The 20,027-nt window shown below is 41.1% G+C and overlaps 1 protein-coding gene and 1 long non-coding RNA gene across 9 annotated transcripts in view; one reads left to right on the top strand and one right to left on the bottom strand.

The window, feature by feature from the left end:
• Positions 1–16,828, bottom strand: part of LOC124223607 (uncharacterized) — a 41,349-nt gene extending 24,521 nt beyond the window's left edge. Inside the window, exon 1 of the long non-coding RNA XR_006884334.1 lies at positions 16,731–16,828. This is a non-coding gene — a long non-coding RNA (uncharacterized lncRNA). The remainder of the gene's footprint in view (positions 1–16,730) is intronic.
• LOC124223580 (dystrophin, isoforms A/C/F/G/H) overlaps positions 1–20,027 on the top strand; it is a 304,909-nt gene that overhangs the window by 241,489 nt on the left and 43,393 nt on the right. For all 8 annotated transcript variants that reach the window (XM_069137876.1, XM_069137878.1, XM_069137873.1 and 5 more), the window contains 4 exons: positions 3,297–3,469; positions 10,072–10,216; positions 14,130–14,253; positions 18,467–18,633. In XM_069137876.1, the coding sequence (XP_068993977.1) occupies positions 3,297–3,469; positions 10,072–10,216; positions 14,130–14,253; positions 18,467–18,633 (609 nt within the window). The remainder of the gene's footprint in view (positions 1–3,296; positions 3,470–10,071; positions 10,217–14,129; positions 14,254–18,466; positions 18,634–20,027) is intronic.

Raw genomic sequence — 20,027 nt, 5'->3', positions numbered from 1 at the left:
TGTGGTGAGTTTCCGAAGGGGGCCACCTGGCCCGGGGGATCCCTGAGGAAGAGGTGGCGGGGATCCCCCAGGAACGAGGGACTGGCGAACTCCTCGGGATGCAGGAGGGGAGGACCTAACCTGAGGGAGGACGCTCGTTTCATCTACATTTCCTACGCCCTTCTAGCGGATCTTCGTTACTTCGAACAGGTAAACAAAGTGAAACGGCGTAACATCTCGGTAAATATCTGAAAATCGGCGTGGCAATTTCATCGTTCGACGTTTGTCGAGTTTGTTTGTTTCTTTCTTTCATTCTTTTTTAATCTTTCTTACCTTTCTTCCCTACCTTTCCTGATTTCAAACAAATTAAACCGAACGACACGAGGAACAAAAAATCAAAGTGTTTTCGCCCCGCGATTCAACGAGAATTTTTTTGGGTCTACGTCGTCGTCTTCGTCGTCTTCGTCGTCGTCTCCGAATTCTCGCACGGGTCGAATGAGATCGTAGCGGAAGACGTTGTACCGCAACCAAGACATTGATTAAAAGCTCCTCTGCGGTTTCTTGTCGCCCCTAAATCTCCCACTGTCCCAAAATACTTGAGAGAAACGTTTTAGCCCGGCTAAGAAACCGCGTTTCTACCTCCTCCCCCTCCCGCTCTTTCTCTCTCTCTCTCTCTCTAGGCAACGGAAACGCGTTAGAGAAACCTCGTAGATCCGTATCCAGTCTTCTTTTCCAGTCTCGAGACACGGCGTTATTTGTTTTTCCATTTTTGCCCATAATTACTTTTCATCACCTTCGGTGGCCTAGATACGAGAAAAGCGTTGGTTTGCGGTCGAAGATCATTTTTTCATTCGCAATATTCGGCATAAAAAATATTCCCGAATAAAATCGTTCGTTGAAAAGATTAAGAAAAAGAATTCATACGTACAAACTGCTGAACAGAGAGAAAGAGTTGGCAACTTTTCCTTCGACACACTTGACGCCTTTCGGAAAAATCGAAATCGCGGTTCGACCAGGCACGAAGAGCTTCGAAATTCTCTCGGTGTAATCGATCATCGTACCGTTCGATAATTCGCGTTCTGTGATTTCAATTCCTCGATTATAAAATCATCCGCAGCGTGAATTCAGAGTCAGGGATAAAGAAAGGTTATTGCGAAAACGTTGAGAAATCCGTTTCTCTTCTCGGTACCGAGAGAAAGTAAAAAAAAAAAGTAACAAGCAAGGATATTGCAGACAAAAAATTGTATTTGAATATAAAATGAAGTGACGAAAAAAAAAAAAAAAAAAAAGAATACAAAAAAATTGGCAAGATATATAAATAGTAAAAATTCGAAAATTGGGATTGAAATAAGCCGGAAATGGTCCTTTATTTGTTTTTTTTTTCTTAATTTTTAGATTTCAACCGTCGCAACTTGCGCCATCCCCATAACTCAGTCAAAGCGCCATATGTGACAATTGGTTAGCGGGTCGGGGTGCTTGCACATAAATACAAACGAAGCGTTAAATAAATTATCGACTCTTCCTACCCGAAGCACCGCCGAAATGAAAACTTGGCAAGTGCAGGTGCAGCATCAGGATAAAAAAAATAAAAATATCTCGTCAACGGCTGGTGGTTCTCGCATAAAGGGGGGAGGAAAAATTATGCGTTTAGTTTGTACAAAAAATTTACAGGCACACCAAATGAATGATGGGAAGAAAAATGAAGTAGATAAACACGAGATTGAACTTTGCAACGTTACGTCTGTTATTAGGTATTCGAAGAAACATTGAAAGAAAAATTCCTGACTAGTGATCTTATAATTACGTACTTTGAAGAATTTGAATTTTCAAAATACATGTCACACGAGTTATCACAGATTATTACATGCTTTTATTTACAATCCTTATGTTCGAAATAGTGGCTTTTTTTTTTATAAAAAATTCAACGATGCACGCATTGACGTCACACGGAATTCAACCTCGCAAGAAACAATGAGAGAGAGAGAGAGGTAAAAAAAAGAAAAGAAGCGTAAATGTAAAAAAACGTAAAATGAAAAATCGTAACGCGTTAGTTTTCTGATTCATCAACTGCAGCAACTGCGTCCCTTTTCCCTCGCTTTTCATTTTTGCTATTTTCGTTTCCATTTTTTCTCTCTCTCTCTCTCTCTCTCTCTCTCTCTCTCTCTCTGTCTCTCTTTCCTTCATAGCAACACGCTCTGCGCGCGCTTTTGACACGTACGGTCTACGTAATACGATTTCGAGGTGAAAACTGCAGCAACAACACGGGGTGGATACAGTGTATATGTATATGCGTATGTATATATATATATGTATCGGGTGTCGTTTCCGTTCGTGTAAACGGAGCTGACGTCAGCAGAGCCCGCCTGCGGCGGAGAACAACGCGCGTTAAATGCGGGACGGAAACGAAACTTCGAATTCTGTGTCCCTCCGAATGACGATGCATGGATGCATACATGCCGCTGCGGGTTGAAAATCGCGAGTGACACAATTTTCTGCTGCTCGAAAATCGTTGCCTCGCCTGAATGAGAAGAAAAAAAAAAAAAAAAAAATGATAAAAAACAATGATTTCTGCTTGAAAATCGTGCCAATAACCATGAATGAAGAAAAACTTGGGAGATTGGCTGGTTGACGTCGGTGAATCGCGATGATCAAATTTACATTTACCGAAAAATAACAATAACAGTTGTACCGAGTTGGACGGAGGATTTGAAACGTCTTGAGGGTAAATGTTGCTTATAATAAAGTTGCGGTAAACGGGAGAGCAAACGGTCTAACGTATCTTAAAACAAACTGTCTAATTTCGCAACAAATGTACGAGCTGGTAGTGGTGGTGGTGGCGGTAGTGCTGTTTTGCTACTGCAAGAACTTCACTTTACTTCGGTGAAGAAGCGGCTGGAGGCAGCAACTAACAATCAGTGTACCGCCAACCGTGGACCAAAACGTCACGGTCTCTTTGAACCAACGTGTACGATAAAAATGAACGGAAAATGAAATAATACATCAAGTATAAGACGAACGAGTTCAAAAAAAAAAATAACAAATAAAAAATCGCACAATTTATTTATTTTTTTTTTTGGTGTGACTCGCGCGATGATCAGTTTTTATTCTCGAGTAAGGAATAAGATATTTTTCTCTTCAAATTTGGTAAAAAAATTTCACACTGACTTGACATTATAAGACGAGGTTGTTGAAAAGAAAAGGAAAAACTCACGTTTCTTTGTAGATTACATGTTATTGTATAACAAAGTGTGTAAATGAAAGTTTGTGATTTTTTTAAAATTAATTTTGTGATTTTTGTTTATCATTTTTTGATTCAGGATCTTCAGTCGGAAATAGAAACACACCGAGATGTCTACGCCTCGTTGAACGGTACTGGAAGGAAGCTTTTAAGCTCATTGGCTAGTCAGGATGACGCGGTAATGCTGCAACATCGTCTCGACGAAATGAACCAGCGATGGCATCACCTCAAGGCAAAAAGCATGGCTATAAGGTACGATAGTTTTTTTTTTTAATTTACGTACGGATACGTATATGGTCAGCGTAAAACCATTTCGTACTCTTCGTCGAATCACGATCGGACACTTTTTGCCGCAAAATCTCACCAAACTCGGGGTTTGAAATTTTATTACACTGTAATATACAAAAAGAAAATATTTGCCTCGATAAATACAGAGATAAGAATAAAGAATATTTAAAAAAAAAATAAAAAAAATAGTTTACAGACATACGCGCAATTCTCTGTAGTAATATTTTACATGGGGTATATGTTGTATAATACGAATGGCGACGTGAAAACGATCGGCAATGAGGCGAGAAATTGGACGCAGGTCGATTTAGTATATATATATATATATATATCGGTTGTAGGAACAAGTAGAGAATTTTTCTCGACGATTACACCCGGGATTCGTCGTTGTATAATATCGACTAGTAAAAATCTCTGTAACATCTGCGAGAGAAGCCGCTGCTGCTGATGGTGCAGGAATGGAAAGAATGAAAACGAAAGAAAAGAGAACGGATCCCTCCTTATTAAGTGATGGCTTACTCTGTAGATCGCAGACTATACCGTAGGTTTGCGCTTATAGCAAGTAAAGGGTACAAGGGTACAAGGGTATGTATCTACGCTCTAATCCTCCCGAAATAAAGATCTCTGCAAGAGCAGGAAAAGGATTGCGGTAAAAAGGTGGGTAAGGGTAAAAGGAAAGGAAAGGAAAGGAAAGGTAAAGGGAGAGGACGGAGATAAAGGGAGAAAATACAAAGAGGACCGCGCGGATCGTTTAGAGCGAGTTTAACGTTGATCGCGAGATAAGCCTCTGCGAGATTCTCCCCGGCGGCTGCGCGTCTTCTTTTTCCGCTTTTCAAAGGCGGTGCAACGACCGTGCGAGAAGAAGAAAAAATAGTAAAAAAAAAAAAAGAAAAAGAAAGAAAACAGTGCTTCAATTTTCCATGTATATTATCGTGCATTGTACCATTATTATATGAAGAAAAAGCTGTGACCGAAGAAAAAAAAGGAACAAGAGAAGAAAACAAAAGTATAAAAATGCTGACAAAAAGTGCGGTGAACGTTAATTACGATGAGATTAAAATCCAGCGAAGAAGGGGGTGGTGGGTAAAGAGAGATATCCGAACCATTGATCCCACGTGATGTATACATATACGTATACATACATATACATATATATATATATACACACCCTTGATTTTCACCAAGTCGATTTTCATGCGCTTTTAAATATACGTATAATGTGAGAAAAATTTTCATATCGACTGCGAATCCGCGAGTCAGCAGTAGGCAGCGACTCGAGAATGATCACGTCGAGCAATCAGTCGCGATTAATTAACCTAAGGTTCGCCAGAAGTTCACCGGCTGATTGCAATCAGCGGGTTGAATAAGGGCGCAGCCGGGTTGGTCGGTGAGCCGTTTCCACTCGGTGCGGTTACTCAAAAGAATGGAATCGTGTCCGGGTGGACGAGCTTTAAACGATTTCGGATGAGAGTACGGTCTTTGGTGAGTCGGTATTTACCATTCTATTATGACACAAGTATTCGGAGTCGAGAAATTTCACTCGGAATTGAAATTCTCCGAGAGGCTGAAAAACTAGCCGAAAGTTTTATTTGCGCCGATGATGCTTCGCAAGCTCGGGAATTTTAGGAAATTGAAGAAAAGATAGATGGATGATTTTCATTTTTTTTTTTTTTTTTTTTTTACATCTGAATCTTACCGTAGATTAATCGAGTATTTGTTTAGTTTCATTATGCGGAAAAGAACTTGTTTGAAAAGTTTCGAATGTGGTTGATTCTGAATTATTTCGTGGTGAAACTTGAAGTGAAGATTCGAAACTTTGATGTTCGATTTCTCTACATCAAGTTTCACCACCAAAAAAATTCAGAATTCATCGCTTTCGAAACTTTTCAAATTCGGAATTTCAACCCCGCTCAGTCTCTTCGCGTCAGTTAAACGAATGCAATTTCCGTGCTTGAAGGAAAGTAACTGCAGTTAATTTTTTCATTTTTTTTTTTTTGTGTCTTCTTTCCCCCTCGCGGGAAACTAGACGGTTCGAACTGCGAATGTAGATCGCAAAAGATAAACGGAACGATGAACAACCGAATAGACGCAGCGTGCTTTGGCGGAAATGTAGATATAAAAAACGTTTACGAGCATTTGGTATCGAGGTTATAAATTCAAGGGTATCAATTTATATCGCGGACGAATTTAGCGCGTACGCGTGTAAACTATAATCGGGGAAAAGAGTAGGCGGGGCGTTTGCGTTTCCGTTTACGTTTGCGTAACGTGGCCATGGAGTGGATTACAGCACACACCGTCACCTCGGCGAGGGTAAACCGTTGCAGCCTATCCGGCAAACCGAGAATTCGCATTTTGTCACGAAAACAGCTTATCGCCACGTTTAATCAACCACCCCAAAAACGACCCTCGACTCTCTACTAGCACCCAGCTATTCTATCCGCGTCGTCGTCGTTTTCCACGTCAGCTTGCAGCTGGAACAGCAGCCTTTGAGTGTCTAACGTGAATTAACTGCGAACACAAATTTCGAGGAATAATTAAACGTGAGAGGAAAATTTCGCGGACACGGTTTCATACCCGCGATTGATCGTCGTACGAGAGATTCGTATTTGAAAGGTCCGATAACAAGCATCCGCCAGCATCTAGCTGTACCTTGTTTCTTCTCCGACATCTGGATAAAAAATAAAGAAAACAATTTTTCGTAAGGCAACGTTAAACTGCAAGCTTATATTGACCTCCGTTCGAACGCTGCATTATCTTTATGCGATCGTAAATTCCTATATTTATAACGTGCTCGAACGTATTGCAGGAGAAAAGCCTTGAATAAGTGCCAATAGCCATGAGACCATAAAATTTGAGAAGAAAAACGAAACAAAAAAAAAAAAAGAGAGAGAGAGAGGGAAAAGCTCAAACCCGCTTCCTCTCGCTGCAGATGCGTGACTACCGAATCCACGAATACCTGCACGTAACGTTTCGCAACGCGATCAACAATTCCTTTCTGTAAAGTGTGAACTACGTGTATAACACACCGAAAAGATAGCGTGTATTCCGATAACAAAGCGCGCTGTATTATCCAAGGATTCAGAGGGCGGAAATAAGGAAAAGAAGATTGTAGAAGGGTGAGCAGAAAAATTGGAAAGCTTTGCGCTTGGGAAGATTCAACAGTTCGCCAAGATATTCGTGCAATATGTGTGTGTGTGTGTGTGTGTGAAGTGAAAGAAAAATTCTACTACACTGTTAAAAATAATTCGGAATTTACTACACATTTACTGTACAAAAAAGTTGTCAATTTACTAAATTGTATGGTAAATTTATTACATTTGTAAATAGAACAAACAGCGAACGTATGTTTAATTCGCTGTTCCGTATATACGTTCGAATAAAACTTCTAAATACAGTATAGAAACTTTCGGTAAAAAAATTTTCAACAGCGATATACAGTTTCACAAAATTCTTATGTGGCCTTTGAAATCGCTTATACGAAATGGGTTTCGTGTGTTTTCGAATTTCTGCCAGGCTGAAGGTAAGCGCGAAGTGTGAAACAAAATATCACTTTCCAGAATATTCGTCGGAATATTGAATTTCACAGAGAGCGGTGAAAATTCCACACGGTGAGTTTGAGATGCGAGAAATTTTCATCGCCGATTTATCTCCTCGTGTTTATTATATACATAGATATATATATATATATATATATGCGTAAAATATGTATCTGAGGTATACATTATTCAGCCACGAGCAGCATAGATTCCGAAAAATTCACAACGTGCATCACATATATATATATATATATATATATATATATATATATATATATATACATATCATATCAGACACGCGTCCATAGGAAAGAAGGATTTTCTAAGAGGGTCGCGGTCTGAGATCGTACTGAAATTTCAAATTTCCGGCGTGCGAAATCGAGCGGGAGAAAAAAAAGAAGATAAAGAAGAAGAAGAAGGCGAAGACTCTGACCGGCGAGGAAACCAGAAGCTAGAGGATCAAAACTGGTTTATATATATATATATAAACTGTACCAGCAGTAACTCGTCACGTGGCATTTTTGAGGGAGATGAGAACATCTCAGCAGCTGCCTGTTTGTTTGATGAGAATGAGGTTTTTGCCAGGAACAAAAGGGATTCTGAGTCTAGGTTCTCAGCTCTCTCTTTCTCTCTCTCTCTCTCTCCCTTTCTCAAGGAGTTCGCCTAGTGGGTCACACCGAGTTTCAACCCCGAAGCTCTCCTACTCGTCTAATCTAGCCGTAGCAGCAATTTTCCTCTCAAAACCACTGCCAACAAGCCCGCTCGGCCCTTTTGATCTCAAACCAGAAACCTGGGTAGAGAGTAACATCGTGGAACCAGAACTTGTCCAACGTCGTGTCCAATTCGGGGAACGGTATCAAACAACCGGGAATCAAAATTTAATTGCAAATATCAATCCTGGAAGAAAAAATTGGTGTAGAATTCTGTACGGAATTAGAATAATTTGACGCGATTCGATGCAACGCAATATCCGATATCGGTTCAACAATATCCGATGTCAATTCAATACGTAATATCTCTGATGTGAATCCAACCATTGCAGGCATCAAATTTCCAAACTGACCACAAAAATTCTTCTACAGTAGTCCACTCTGTTCAATTTTTAATGATTTTAGCACGATTATTTTCACAGCGATCGAGCTTTTCTATTCCTTCATGATTTATGAAAACATAGACATAGAAGAATCGAAAGCTTTCGATATTACGAATGGAAGAATCATTGCGTAGGATTGTTTTTTTCTTTCACTTTTGTTTCTCGTCTACATCAACTTTCGACAAATATCGCGGCTTTAGAAATACGGAAGCATGATTATAAAAATGTAGCACGATTCGTTGCCTCGAATGAGAATCTTTTCAACTCAACGGTCTCACTCGATCACGACGATCGGGCGATTATAAAACGTCGTAATTCTCGAACTGGGAGGAATCCAATATGACGAAAATCGGTCTTAACGGTTCAAAGCACGTACATGTATATATATATATATATATATTACGTATACATATACGTGTACGTAATATACGCCTGTAAGGGTAATCCTGCAAAGGGATGAACACCCATAAGCAGTAGTCGGTTGGGCACATTCACTTTGTCTACTTTAGCGACCGTAGCTCAAACACCGGAATGTTTTAATTATCCTTAATCTCTGCAGCCAGTTGCGAACGACTCTGGCTCTTCCTTCCCCTCCCTCCCTCCCTCCCTCGATCTGTCTCTCTTTCTTTTCCCCCGTTATAATCAAAAAGTTTCCCCATCGTCATCCCCCGCACACCATTTTCATATTCTGAAAATTACTCGCGACAGTTTCACCGATACTTGATGTATTATAGGTATGTATATTTACGTATATATGTATTCGTTTGCCAGCAATAAAGATAAATGGATTTTAAAAAAAAAAAGGAAAGAAAACAATGAAAATGAAGGGAAAATCGTTTGTAGTTACGGCAAAATACCGAGTCGAGACTCTTTGACCTCTCGTCGGTATGTGGAACAGAAAAAAAAAATAAAGAAAAGAAAATAGAATAAAGAATGAACGAGTAATGAGATTAAAAGGAAGAGAGAGAAAAGAATAAAGAGACAAAGCCTCGGACACGGAATAAAATGTAAGATACTTCGGGCTTTTTGAAATATCGTGAAATCTTCTTTCATCCTTCTGAAAACTAATGCAAAGAATGAAAAATAATACCTTCTTCTTGTTATATCTACAAATTATACATTGTTAATCGAATTGTTAATTGTCTGTGCTGCAAAGACATAGCGATTATTTTTTCATCTTCAAAGTTCTCAAATTTATATTCCAATAGTCTCTTGGTGTGTGTGTGTGTGTGTTTTTCAATTCTCACCACACGTTAATCTTGCCGAAGGCAATAAAGACAAAAGTTGCCAAACATATCCCGCCACCGTACTAAAATGTAACAATTTTTGAGAAACGTATGAAAAATGTATGAAAAGCTCGGTGGAAGAAGGAGAAAAATCGTCGCGAAAAATTTTCGTTTTCCCCTACCAGCAGCGAGGAGACTGATACCTGCCTTCCTCCGTGCCAAGCGTCGTCTTTATCACACCGTTTTCGTGAGAATACGCGGCACAACAAACTTTGTAACACGGACAAGATGGGGCCGACACAATAGTTGAATATAAATCTATTCACTCTCTCTCGTATAATACATTATATCTCCACCACATATGTAGGTTTGTGCTTATTCCTTGCCGGAGGTTGGAAAGCGACGTATGTATGTACAAAAACGAGAAATGTATAATAATAGCAATGTGCGAAGCAGTTTATCAACCCGATGTTTTTTGCGCGTTATTTTACCCTCCGCGAAAATCATTGCGACAAAAATACAACATCATGTATTATATCTGCATAAACGTTTTACGGTGACGATGACGAAGAAGAAATAGAAAAAGAAGAACAAGAAGAAGAAGAAGAAGACAAACAGATCTAGTTTCGAAATTTTTGTCCATTTTTCTATACCCAACACTGGAGAAGGTGGAAGATTTCATACTTTTTTTTTTTTTTTGCGCTGTTGCAGAAACCGCCTGGAAAGCAACACCGAACACTGGAACGCTCTGCTGCTCTCGCTGCGGGAACTTATCGAATGGGTTATCAGAAAGGACACCGAGCTGACCGGACTGGGTCCAGTTTGCGGCGACATAGCCGCCCTGCAAAAGCAGCAGGTTTGTGTTCCTTTTCAAATAAAGTAAAACCCTTTTCTTTCTTCATTTTATATCTCCCTCTGCCATCCCTGCTCGTTTTTTTCGAACCGCCTTTCGCATCCGTCACCTTTAACCCGCCCAGAAAACCCGAAAACCCGTCTATATGGGAAACGATAAAGGCGAGAAAATCGTTCGACAAATGACGCGACGGTCAGCACTTTTTTTTATCTCTTATTTTCACCCTTCTTTTTACTATTTATCGGCATTTTTTTTTACCTCAGTTCGTTTTACCCAGTTGCTGTATACCAATACGTATGTATATATATATAAAAAAAAAAAAAAAAAACAATCAGGTCGTTGAGGTTAACATTCTTCAAGTCTGAGGTGTACAGTATTTCCGAAATGTACACAGTCAGTCTGAATTTGTGAAAAAGAGGGAAAAACCGTTTAGAAAAACAACACCATTATTATCTGTGCAAATAGTGACGAATACCGATTAAACATCACTCTCTAATAAAAAAAAAAAAAACCCCTAAGATATCGTGAATTTGAGAAAACTTTTTCCAATCCAAACGTTCCAAGTTTGCTCCAATTAGTTTCCATTATACAATAAAGATGTTATTTCATTCATGTTCACCATCATCGGTACAAGAAAACACTACTACAGATTTTTCTAACGTGATTTCTCCTCCTCGTCCCAACATCCGATCCAGAGGGTCCGGTCTACCGGTCCTTAAGATGGTGAAATCGACTTTGAAAGGTGGAGTAAATTTTGCACGCGAATGACGTATCCAAGTGCAATTGCCACCGTCGTGCACTTTCAGCTGACGTTGTTGCCGCACGACGTGAGCGTGCAGGAAACGACGAGGAAACTTGGTAGCGAGGAAGGTGCGGACAATTATACGGGCAACTAAGCAGTAACTAGGTGCTTAGAGCAGGAGGCGCACCCTCGGAGCCAAGGGGCGGACGTACGAGGGTCCAATATTGAGTTACCATCTCGGACAGGCGTGGGCGATGCTGCCGATGGTCGAGGATACGTTGTCCATGGACCGAGGGACCGAACGACCTAATTAATGCGCGTGCGCGTCGATCCACACGCAACCTCGATACGATACAGTGTGCATACACGCAGACCACTCGATGCATGTCAAACGAGGGAAGAGATGCGCTTTTGGTAACTCACGGCGTAATTGCCACCTGCAGCTCTACGCCGCTAAAATTACAACCGGCAAGTTGGTTAGACATTGTCACCCTCTTCTCTCGTCCCAGGATCGACTCCGTTCTTTACTTCCTCATTGTCTATTGTCACAAGTTTGATGCTATTTAACATGGATAAGTGTGGATTGAATATGTCAAAATCGTCATCGGGATACAAATTTTCTCCGAGTCCGTTATGTGAAGATGTTATTGGAAGTTGATCCCATCTTCGTCGTTGTCTATTGTCTATTGTCAGGGCTTGAAGTTTGACGGAATCCAACATGGATAAGTTTGGATTGAACATCTCGAAATCGTCATCAGGACATAAGTTTTCTTCGAGTTCGTCACATGTACGGACGTTATTGCAAGTTGATGCCATCTTTGCATCAACTTTAGGTATACACTGTTCGACAAACGATCAGTTGAACCCTGATCAAGTGACCCGAAACCGCAATTACACCAGTAAATTGAAAAGACTTGACCTTGAATTAGCCTACTTCGGTAATGTTAAAAGATCAAACCGAGCCTTATCCGGTTCTCCAATTTTAAGTCACAGTCTTGGGTATCTCGTTTTCGAAGCCAGGTATTTGAACAGATTCTGGTTTCTGCATACCCTAAATAAATCACGGGACAAAAAATCAATGGCGTAAACTTTTAAACTCTGTAAAAGCGTCGTATGAGTGGTCGTTGTTCGAATGATATGAATCGTGTATCCCAGTGTTTCCGGTTCAGCATATGAGTTCGACATGGACAGCCACGGAAGAACAAGCTCGGGTGGCGTAAACCAGATAAGGAAATTCAAACCATACCGTGTAATTGGTTAGGTATAACACGTCCTGTACGCCGGTCGAGATTACGTTACGGTGATGGAGGTTCCGTTCCGACACAAGGAACTGCTTAGCATGGATACCAACCCGACCTGCAGGAATGGGTGCTCTGCGATGCCGCGAATTTCGGAACAATCGGTACCCTGGACGGATCTATACACGTTGTAGGTTGCACGAGCGATTGTATAGATCATGGTGTAGTGAGCTACCGGGGTCTGAGGACGCACACACATATTGATCGCCGACGTTAAAGAGGAGCAAGCGTTAAGCCCGACTGTTTCCTCGCCCGTTTCTAGACAAATCCGTGAAGCTGACCTTCGCTAAGGCCTCCTCCTCCTCTCATCCATCAGTCAAATATACATGTGGTATACATATATAACATATACAATGATCGAGGAAACGTAAATCAGGCTCCATTTCCGAACTCTCCGAGTATTATAAACGACTTCCTCCTCCTCCTCCGTTGTTGTTGTTATTGTTATTATTATTATTATACCTTGCCTCGTTGAATGTGTTTGCGAAGAAGATCCCCTCTAATCTACGAATAAATATAGGTAGACTTCCACTATCCGCTCATCTTCGTACGCCCGCGCCTACGGTGCACCAGGTGTCCCTTGTTTAAGCGTTTAAACACCGATCATGAGCTTTGTGAATAATATATTAGCCGCGTAACAAACGAGCCTTGTAACCGAACCGCCTACCCTCTTCATCCACGCGAATTCTCCTGCGTTGGGTTAGACTAGGTTAGGGTATTCCGGTACCCTTCAAGGTCCCGCAACACTCGCGAGCACCTTCTGCATCGTCCACCTTTCGGTATTAAGCTCTGGCCGAAAAACGTCGAGGAATTTCGAGAGAACGTTCGTCCCTCGGCGTATACAGGCATGTCTATATTTAAAAGAGGTTGAGAAAGTGTGCGAGTAAAGTAGTCGGTTATACGTGGGGCGGTTAAATTCGTTCGAGGTATACCTACTTCAGAGGAAAAAGCTCCGACCTTGCCTGAAGAACCACCTGCCGGTCCCATATTTTACTTTTCGTGTATAAGTCGTCGAGAGTGTCCGTACAGAGACGAGTGAGGCACTTAGTGCTTCTTTGCGTCATTATTCCACCGATATTATTTAAAGTCTTGTGGGGTGAGGGGTGGGGGCGAAGAGAAGGGTGGTTCGTACCAATGCCCGTGTAAAATATCTCACCCTCTTCTCCCTCTCGCCCCACTCAATTTCGTTTTTACTTTTTCTCACTCGCTTTGATCGTCGCGAGGTAAGAGATGCTGCACGGCTCTTCGAGGACTCCTCTTGATCCCCAAGGGTACAGTTGAACGGAATTGATTCGTGGCTTTAGCAGTCAGCCAGGATTTAGAACACTTCGTTCTCCCTTCTCTCTCTCACTCGACAAACTTTATCTGCCGTTTATTCTGATTTAACTCTTGTAGATGCCGCGTACTTCCTTCGGGCTCCGAACACCTCGTCACTCTGCAAGGGTCGTAATCTTTTTTTCTTTTTTATGGTTCATGCACGCCGTGTGCAAAGCGTCTTTCGGTTAGTCTTGAACCGGTTTATGGACGTTAGGTTCTCCGTGTGGTGAATTTCCATTTTTTTTTTTTTTTTTTGTTTCTAGTTTTTACAGCATTTTTCACCCCACTTCGTCGTCATAATATCGTCAAAGCGCAGCTTGGCCGCCTCTCGAGCCTTGCATCTCTCGCCGTTTTTCCTGCTCTGCTGATCTTCCAAGTTTAATTACGAAGCCGCACATCGTACCACCGCATACGGTATAATTCCTGAATTACGTGTCACTTAGCTCATAATATTATATTATACGTGTAATACGTACACGCAGCGATAACCTCGCAGCAACCGGGAAATTAAAGCTCAGAGATTTTAAAGAAATCCTTTAAATCCTCTTTCTTGTTTCAGGACGATCATCGCGGTTTCAGGCGACAGCTGGAAGACAAGCGGCCGGTTGTCGAGAGCAATTTGTTGAACGGTCGACAGTACATCGCCAACGAACCTCCTCTATCCGACACCTCCGACTCAGAAGGTGAGCAATTAACGTCATTGACTAACGTCACTTTGATTAATACGAGCTAAAACGACTGGTAAAAAGTATCGGGGAAAATATTTAAAAGACATAAATATCCGAATATACTCAACCCAGATGTCATTACAAACGGTCAAAAAATGATTTACCAGGATTTTAGGATACAAAATTGCCTTCATCCATGCATACGCGTGCGAAAAACGAATTATAAGCGGAGTGACGAAGCGTGTTTCTTACTTGAATAAGATGGTTTTTTTTTTTTTTTTTTTTTTTTTTTGTTTTTTAAATCTTAAAATTGTTATTTTTATTTTCCAAAGAGCTGCGAAGTTCTTTGCGACATGAAAAATCCAGAAGGCACAGTCAGCCCGACACCCTTGGCGAACGTGACTAAAATAAAGAGAGAGAGATATTTTGATCCCTCCGTAAACACTTGAACCCCGACTAAGTACCGGCACGTCCTTCTCAGTCATCCGAAGAAACGTCTTACAAAAATTCTGCAGCATTTCTTTTACTCCGACTTCTCTATTTCTTTTCGGTTTCCATTTTTTTTTTTTTTTTTTTTTTTTTTTTTTAATTCACAATTTGACAGCTTGATCCATTAGTTAGATGCTCAAGTGCTCGAAGGATTATCCAACTTCTTCTTCTGTTTCCTTCTTTTTTTTCTTCTTTTTTTTTCGCTCTTTTTTTTAATGCTTTTACTTCACACCCACCCAAACTGTAACTTTTCACCTTAATTAAATACTCCGAAGGATTTTACGCGTCAGTCAGAAAGAAAGCGGGTTTTTATACGGCTATATACAACTCCATCCCCAAGAGAGATTGTTGTCGTTCTTCTTTCCATTTTCTTTTCTGCTTCTCAATCTTCCCCCTTTTATTTCAACAAATTTAATCACTCCCATCACCGGTGCAGAAATTCGTCCGTTTACGCGAACTCGCGAAATTCTTTTTCCGCGAATTAGCAGGACCGCGTTTACAGGTATATCCGACTCTTGTGTCGAGGCGAATGAAATCAATACCCGTTGATATAATGTACATCGTCCCTCACCGCAACCCTGCACCCACTGCGCTTACTTGGCCACTGTGGCACGATGATTGTTCATCGTTTAATCCCTTGGGTCTACCGTGCTGAGGTTCCAGGATTTGAAATGCAGCCACGCGGGCTACGCGCCAACATCTCGAGGCTTACCCTTCTCGGGAGAATTTGCGGCTAATATCCCGTTCGCTCAACCAGCCAATTAGACCATCGTTGTCACTTTGATAACACGGCTCGAATTCGACGAGGATCAGAGGAATTCCCGAATAAGGTTCGCCGCGGCGTTTTGCACGTCTCTTGAGAGTTTCGAAATAAGAATAATATCGCCTAACACTTTAAAGAAGCTAATATAATGGATGAAAAGTCGATAAAAAGTATACGGATACCAGATTTTTATATTAATACTCACGAGTTCGATTCTTTCGTTCAATATACCACGTGTCGAGTCGCGACGTTCTCTTTCGTGCGAGATATTAAATTCAGATATGGAACTCTTTGTAATAATATTCTCATCGTTGAGAAGCGAAGAGAATGGAACAGAAATAAAGTTTTCACGTTCGTTGCGACGGAAATTTTTCAACTTCGATTGAAGAAATCTGTCAGGTATACATATACCTAATTGTCAAAAAACGTGTCTCGTACTGCATAAAAATCATCCAAACCCCTCGCGTTATGCAGCCCCGCATACAAGACTGCGGTTCAGGCTGCGTACGGCTTGATTCTAGTTCGTCGTGTACAGGCGCCTGAAGTAACGCAAAACGCATTGCATTACGGTCACGCGAGTAATCGGCTTGCGGGATTAACGGAATTTCTTTTTGAAAATTAAAACCGCACGCAACAGTGAAAAACTTTGATTTACGAATATAAATTCAGCTCAATTATCACATTTTTCAATGAAACTGAATTATTCATTAAAGTGGGTAAAAAAAAGTCGATCGATAGAAAAATATTTCAAATCATTTTTCACAACGATCGGTTCACTCTACGGAGTGAATTTCTGACCGTCCACCGCGAATCACACAGCTAAGCAAAGTTCCGTCGTGTATAGCTCAGATTCTGGGAAAAGCCTCACATGTAGCGAAGGTATTACACGATTGAATCAAACGAACGTGCGGACCATCGCTAAACCAAGCCATTCAACAGTTTTCATCTGTTTGTAAGGCACGTCCTCTGTACCTGATCCCGACATTCCGAATGAAATACTTGCACCTATTCCGACCTCTCTCAAGGCGACTTTCGCCTCCCGACGGGGGGGGGGGGGGGGGGGGGTAAATTTATTTTTCTCACTTTTCGAAATGTAAATAAATATTGACGGTGAATTTTGTCCCTAACGTTTTTTCTGCAGTTCCCGAGTTCCCGAGTTCAAAGGAATAAATTTTCGTCAAAAAATCTCAAAATTTCTATCTACAGACATAAAAATGATTAGCACGCATCTCTGACTTACCACACTGCGTCGTTTGTTGAACCGTGCAGAATTTTTGTCCTCAATCGCAAACGACAACAACTGCAATTTCCAGGCCGTTGTATGTAATCCCAAGTCCTGAAACCACAAATGTTCGGTTGTATGATCTGAGACGGTGTTAAACTAGCTAAAACTTATACCATATATAACCATAACGGATAAAGCCGCAAGCCGAGCATCGGCTACTAGGTTATACACCGGAACAGAAGCCTCTTTGTGTAACGCTGATGTTGGCCTAGGTGGGTGTACGAATACCGCATATATTGATACAGATACGCCATCATCGCGGTCCCGTTTCCTCGTCTAGCGGACGATAAAGAGGATAGTCGCTGTAGGATTCTAGCCACGGCTAGAAAAATTTTTCAAGTAAAAAATCTCAGTTACCAGAGAGGAGTTCGAGAGATACGATTGTTACGATTACCAAACTTCACTCTGTGTTCAGAAGCACCGTAACCGAACGATTAAACAGTTTTCACAGAATTGCTGAAATCTGTTTGCTTGCTGCAGTAACCAAAGTTTTCAAAACTCTAAACCAAGTTGCAATAACTGTGATTTGAATTTAATTGAATCGTGTTATTTCGAAAGTCTTTCAAAACCATAACGTCAGATTTTTCAAATCTCCAAGCGTAAAAATAGCAAAATTCGATAATAAATCACAAAAATCTCTAAAGCCGTATGGACGATGATGAATGGTTTTTCGAAATCAGCGTATCTGAAGAGAACGGGTGTATTTGCTCGACGGATTAAACACGTTCGAGTCCTGCACTGGTTATAGTTACAACGGAGTTTCCATACACAGATCTCGATATAACGTTCCGGTCGAGGAGGTGGCGATCCATTATCGTCGTTGAATTAATTGTCTCATGAATCAAGAACGGTATCAGAAACGCTTCTCCTTTTTCCGCTCGTACTCTGTTACACGCAGTTATAGTTATTCATGTATATGTTGTTGTTCGGCATCGAAAACTCCCCCTCCCTCGATCTCTCTCTCTCTCTCTCTCTCTTTTTCTTTCTCTCTCGTACCTTCGGCTCGTCCAGGTACCGGCTATCTGCTTTACGTTATGTTGATTTATGATCACTGTGCGTAGCTATGCGCCTGATCGCCACACCCCCGATCCTCTTCCCACTCGCAAAACACGTACACACATATATACCATGTAGGTACGGAAGGCGGTTTTCGATAGGCGAAAAAAATCAACCGGTTCGGTTGCACGAAACGAACTGATATTATATCTATATCCGTCCGATTTGCAGAATCCATTCCCGATCGACTGTCAGGACTTTTGCTGCGCCACCCGGGTATTTTGCTACGGGCAATATATCGCGTATAACCCACGCGAATCGTGCAGCATTCCGGTTTCATTAGCCTGATGAAAACCAGATGCCTCTCGGTTATTAGTATTTAGTAATCAGCACCGACCGCCGTCTCTCTCTCTCTCCACTTGGAACGGTTCGAACAACATTCGATTTCCCTCAATTCGAGCAGTCCGTTTAGGATCCTTTCAGAGGAAATTTATCATCCCGATTAAACTAGCCATTTGTATTATTATTTTTTTTTTTCGAAGAGTACCGACCATCCAGAATCGTCGATTTGTGGTAAAGATAATAAAATAAAAAATAATAATGAACAAAAACCATCTACTCGGAAGTATATACGACGAAAGCGAAAAACGAGATTTCGTTCCTATGATTTGATCGTGATCCTTGTTTTATTTCAGCCGGAAGAGAGCTTGACGGTGATTCACGCGGCTATCGAAGTGTCGAGGAACAAGCCAGGGAACTGACCAGAAGCATACGAAGAGAAGTTAACAAACTATCGGAGCAATGGAATGCCTTGATCGAACGTAGCGACGCTTGGAAGCGAAAGCTCGACGATACAACCAACGTGAGTATCCCCCATGAATTAAACATTACCCTCAAGATCGGTCCAACTATGTGTGTGTGTGTGTGTGTGTGTGCAAACGGGGTGGGGTATAAAAATACGAAAGACGAAAAATTCGACGAGGCAAAATGTCGAAAGTCAAATTACCGGCAGTTAAAAAGGTAGAAAGACCGTAAATACTAAAAGTCGTCTATTAGTGAAATAAAAATTTATAAATCAATTTAAACCGAAATTCTTTCTTTTTGGAAAAGAAGGCGACTTTTCAAATGTCAGGTTCGTGCCTTTTTCCAAAATTTACGAATCCGAATTTATCGATAACTACTGACCAAAGACTCGACGGGTCAAAATTCCGAAATCCACCGAGGCAGAATGGACGAAATATCGAAAGGTGGCGAGACGTCGGAAATACATTTATTCTTTCCAACGTGACAAGCTGCAGCCAATAGATGGCAACACGCTAGTGAAGTGACGCGAATGTGGAACACGATTTAATATAATAATGTCTTGAATAAATTGAACGTACGGGAAAAAAGACGTACCGTTTAAATGTTATTAAAAATATGTTGCCTGTTCCTTGACGATCTTTTTTTCTTTGACGACACGGACGATTGTCCGATGAAATGAGACAATCTTGATAAAACTAGCATCGAGTTGACCAATTTCACAAATTCCAAATTCTCGGGAGATTCGGTATTTCGTCCTTTCGGGATTCTGATCCCTTCGCAATTTTCGGATCGAGATTTTTCTCCTTCTGAACTTTGATTTTCGACAAATAATTGTTTTCTTTTTCTGAACTGTTCGAAGTACCAGCAGCTTTCAATTTTGTAATTTCCATCCTTTCACATCTCGTGCTTTCTTTCATTCCTAATGCCGACTGTTCTGAAAATGCTTTTCCGGCTTAAAGGATCGTTCGATTAAATAAACTTTGTGAAAATAAATTATTCCACTGTGTGATTTATCGAAAATCCCAATTTCAATTCCCCTGATCACTCGTTACTTTAAAATTCGTATCTCGAAAGTTTCGGATTTTCGATCAGTCGACTTTTCGGTATTTCGGGATTTTGATCCTCACCCTGCAAACGGCCCGCATTATTCGTCGTGCGGTTCTCTCTCATTGTCACCTGTCCGTGTACGAACAGCGAATATATCCGAGGCGTGAACAGGCGAAATTACAACTCGACGTTCATAGTAAAAACGAAAGGAAGGTGGAAAAGGGGGGAAAACAACGAGACCGCTTTCCCTCACGGCTCAATTTTCGCCCTTTTTCACCCCCGGCTAGTTGCATTTGCGGGTAGACACACATCGCACTTCACTCTTAACCGACCGCGCATCACTTCCAACTCTCGTATTTGTGGAAACGATTCTCTTTATCGCCTCTCTCTCTCTCCTCCCATTTA

Source organism: Neodiprion pinetum, chromosome 7 (genome assembly GCF_021155775.2).
Source record: "Neodiprion pinetum isolate iyNeoPine1 chromosome 7, iyNeoPine1.2, whole genome shotgun sequence".
NCBI lineage: Eukaryota > Metazoa > Arthropoda > Insecta > Hymenoptera > Diprionidae > Neodiprion > Neodiprion pinetum.
This window is presented reverse-complemented; position numbering and strand designations above follow the sequence as displayed.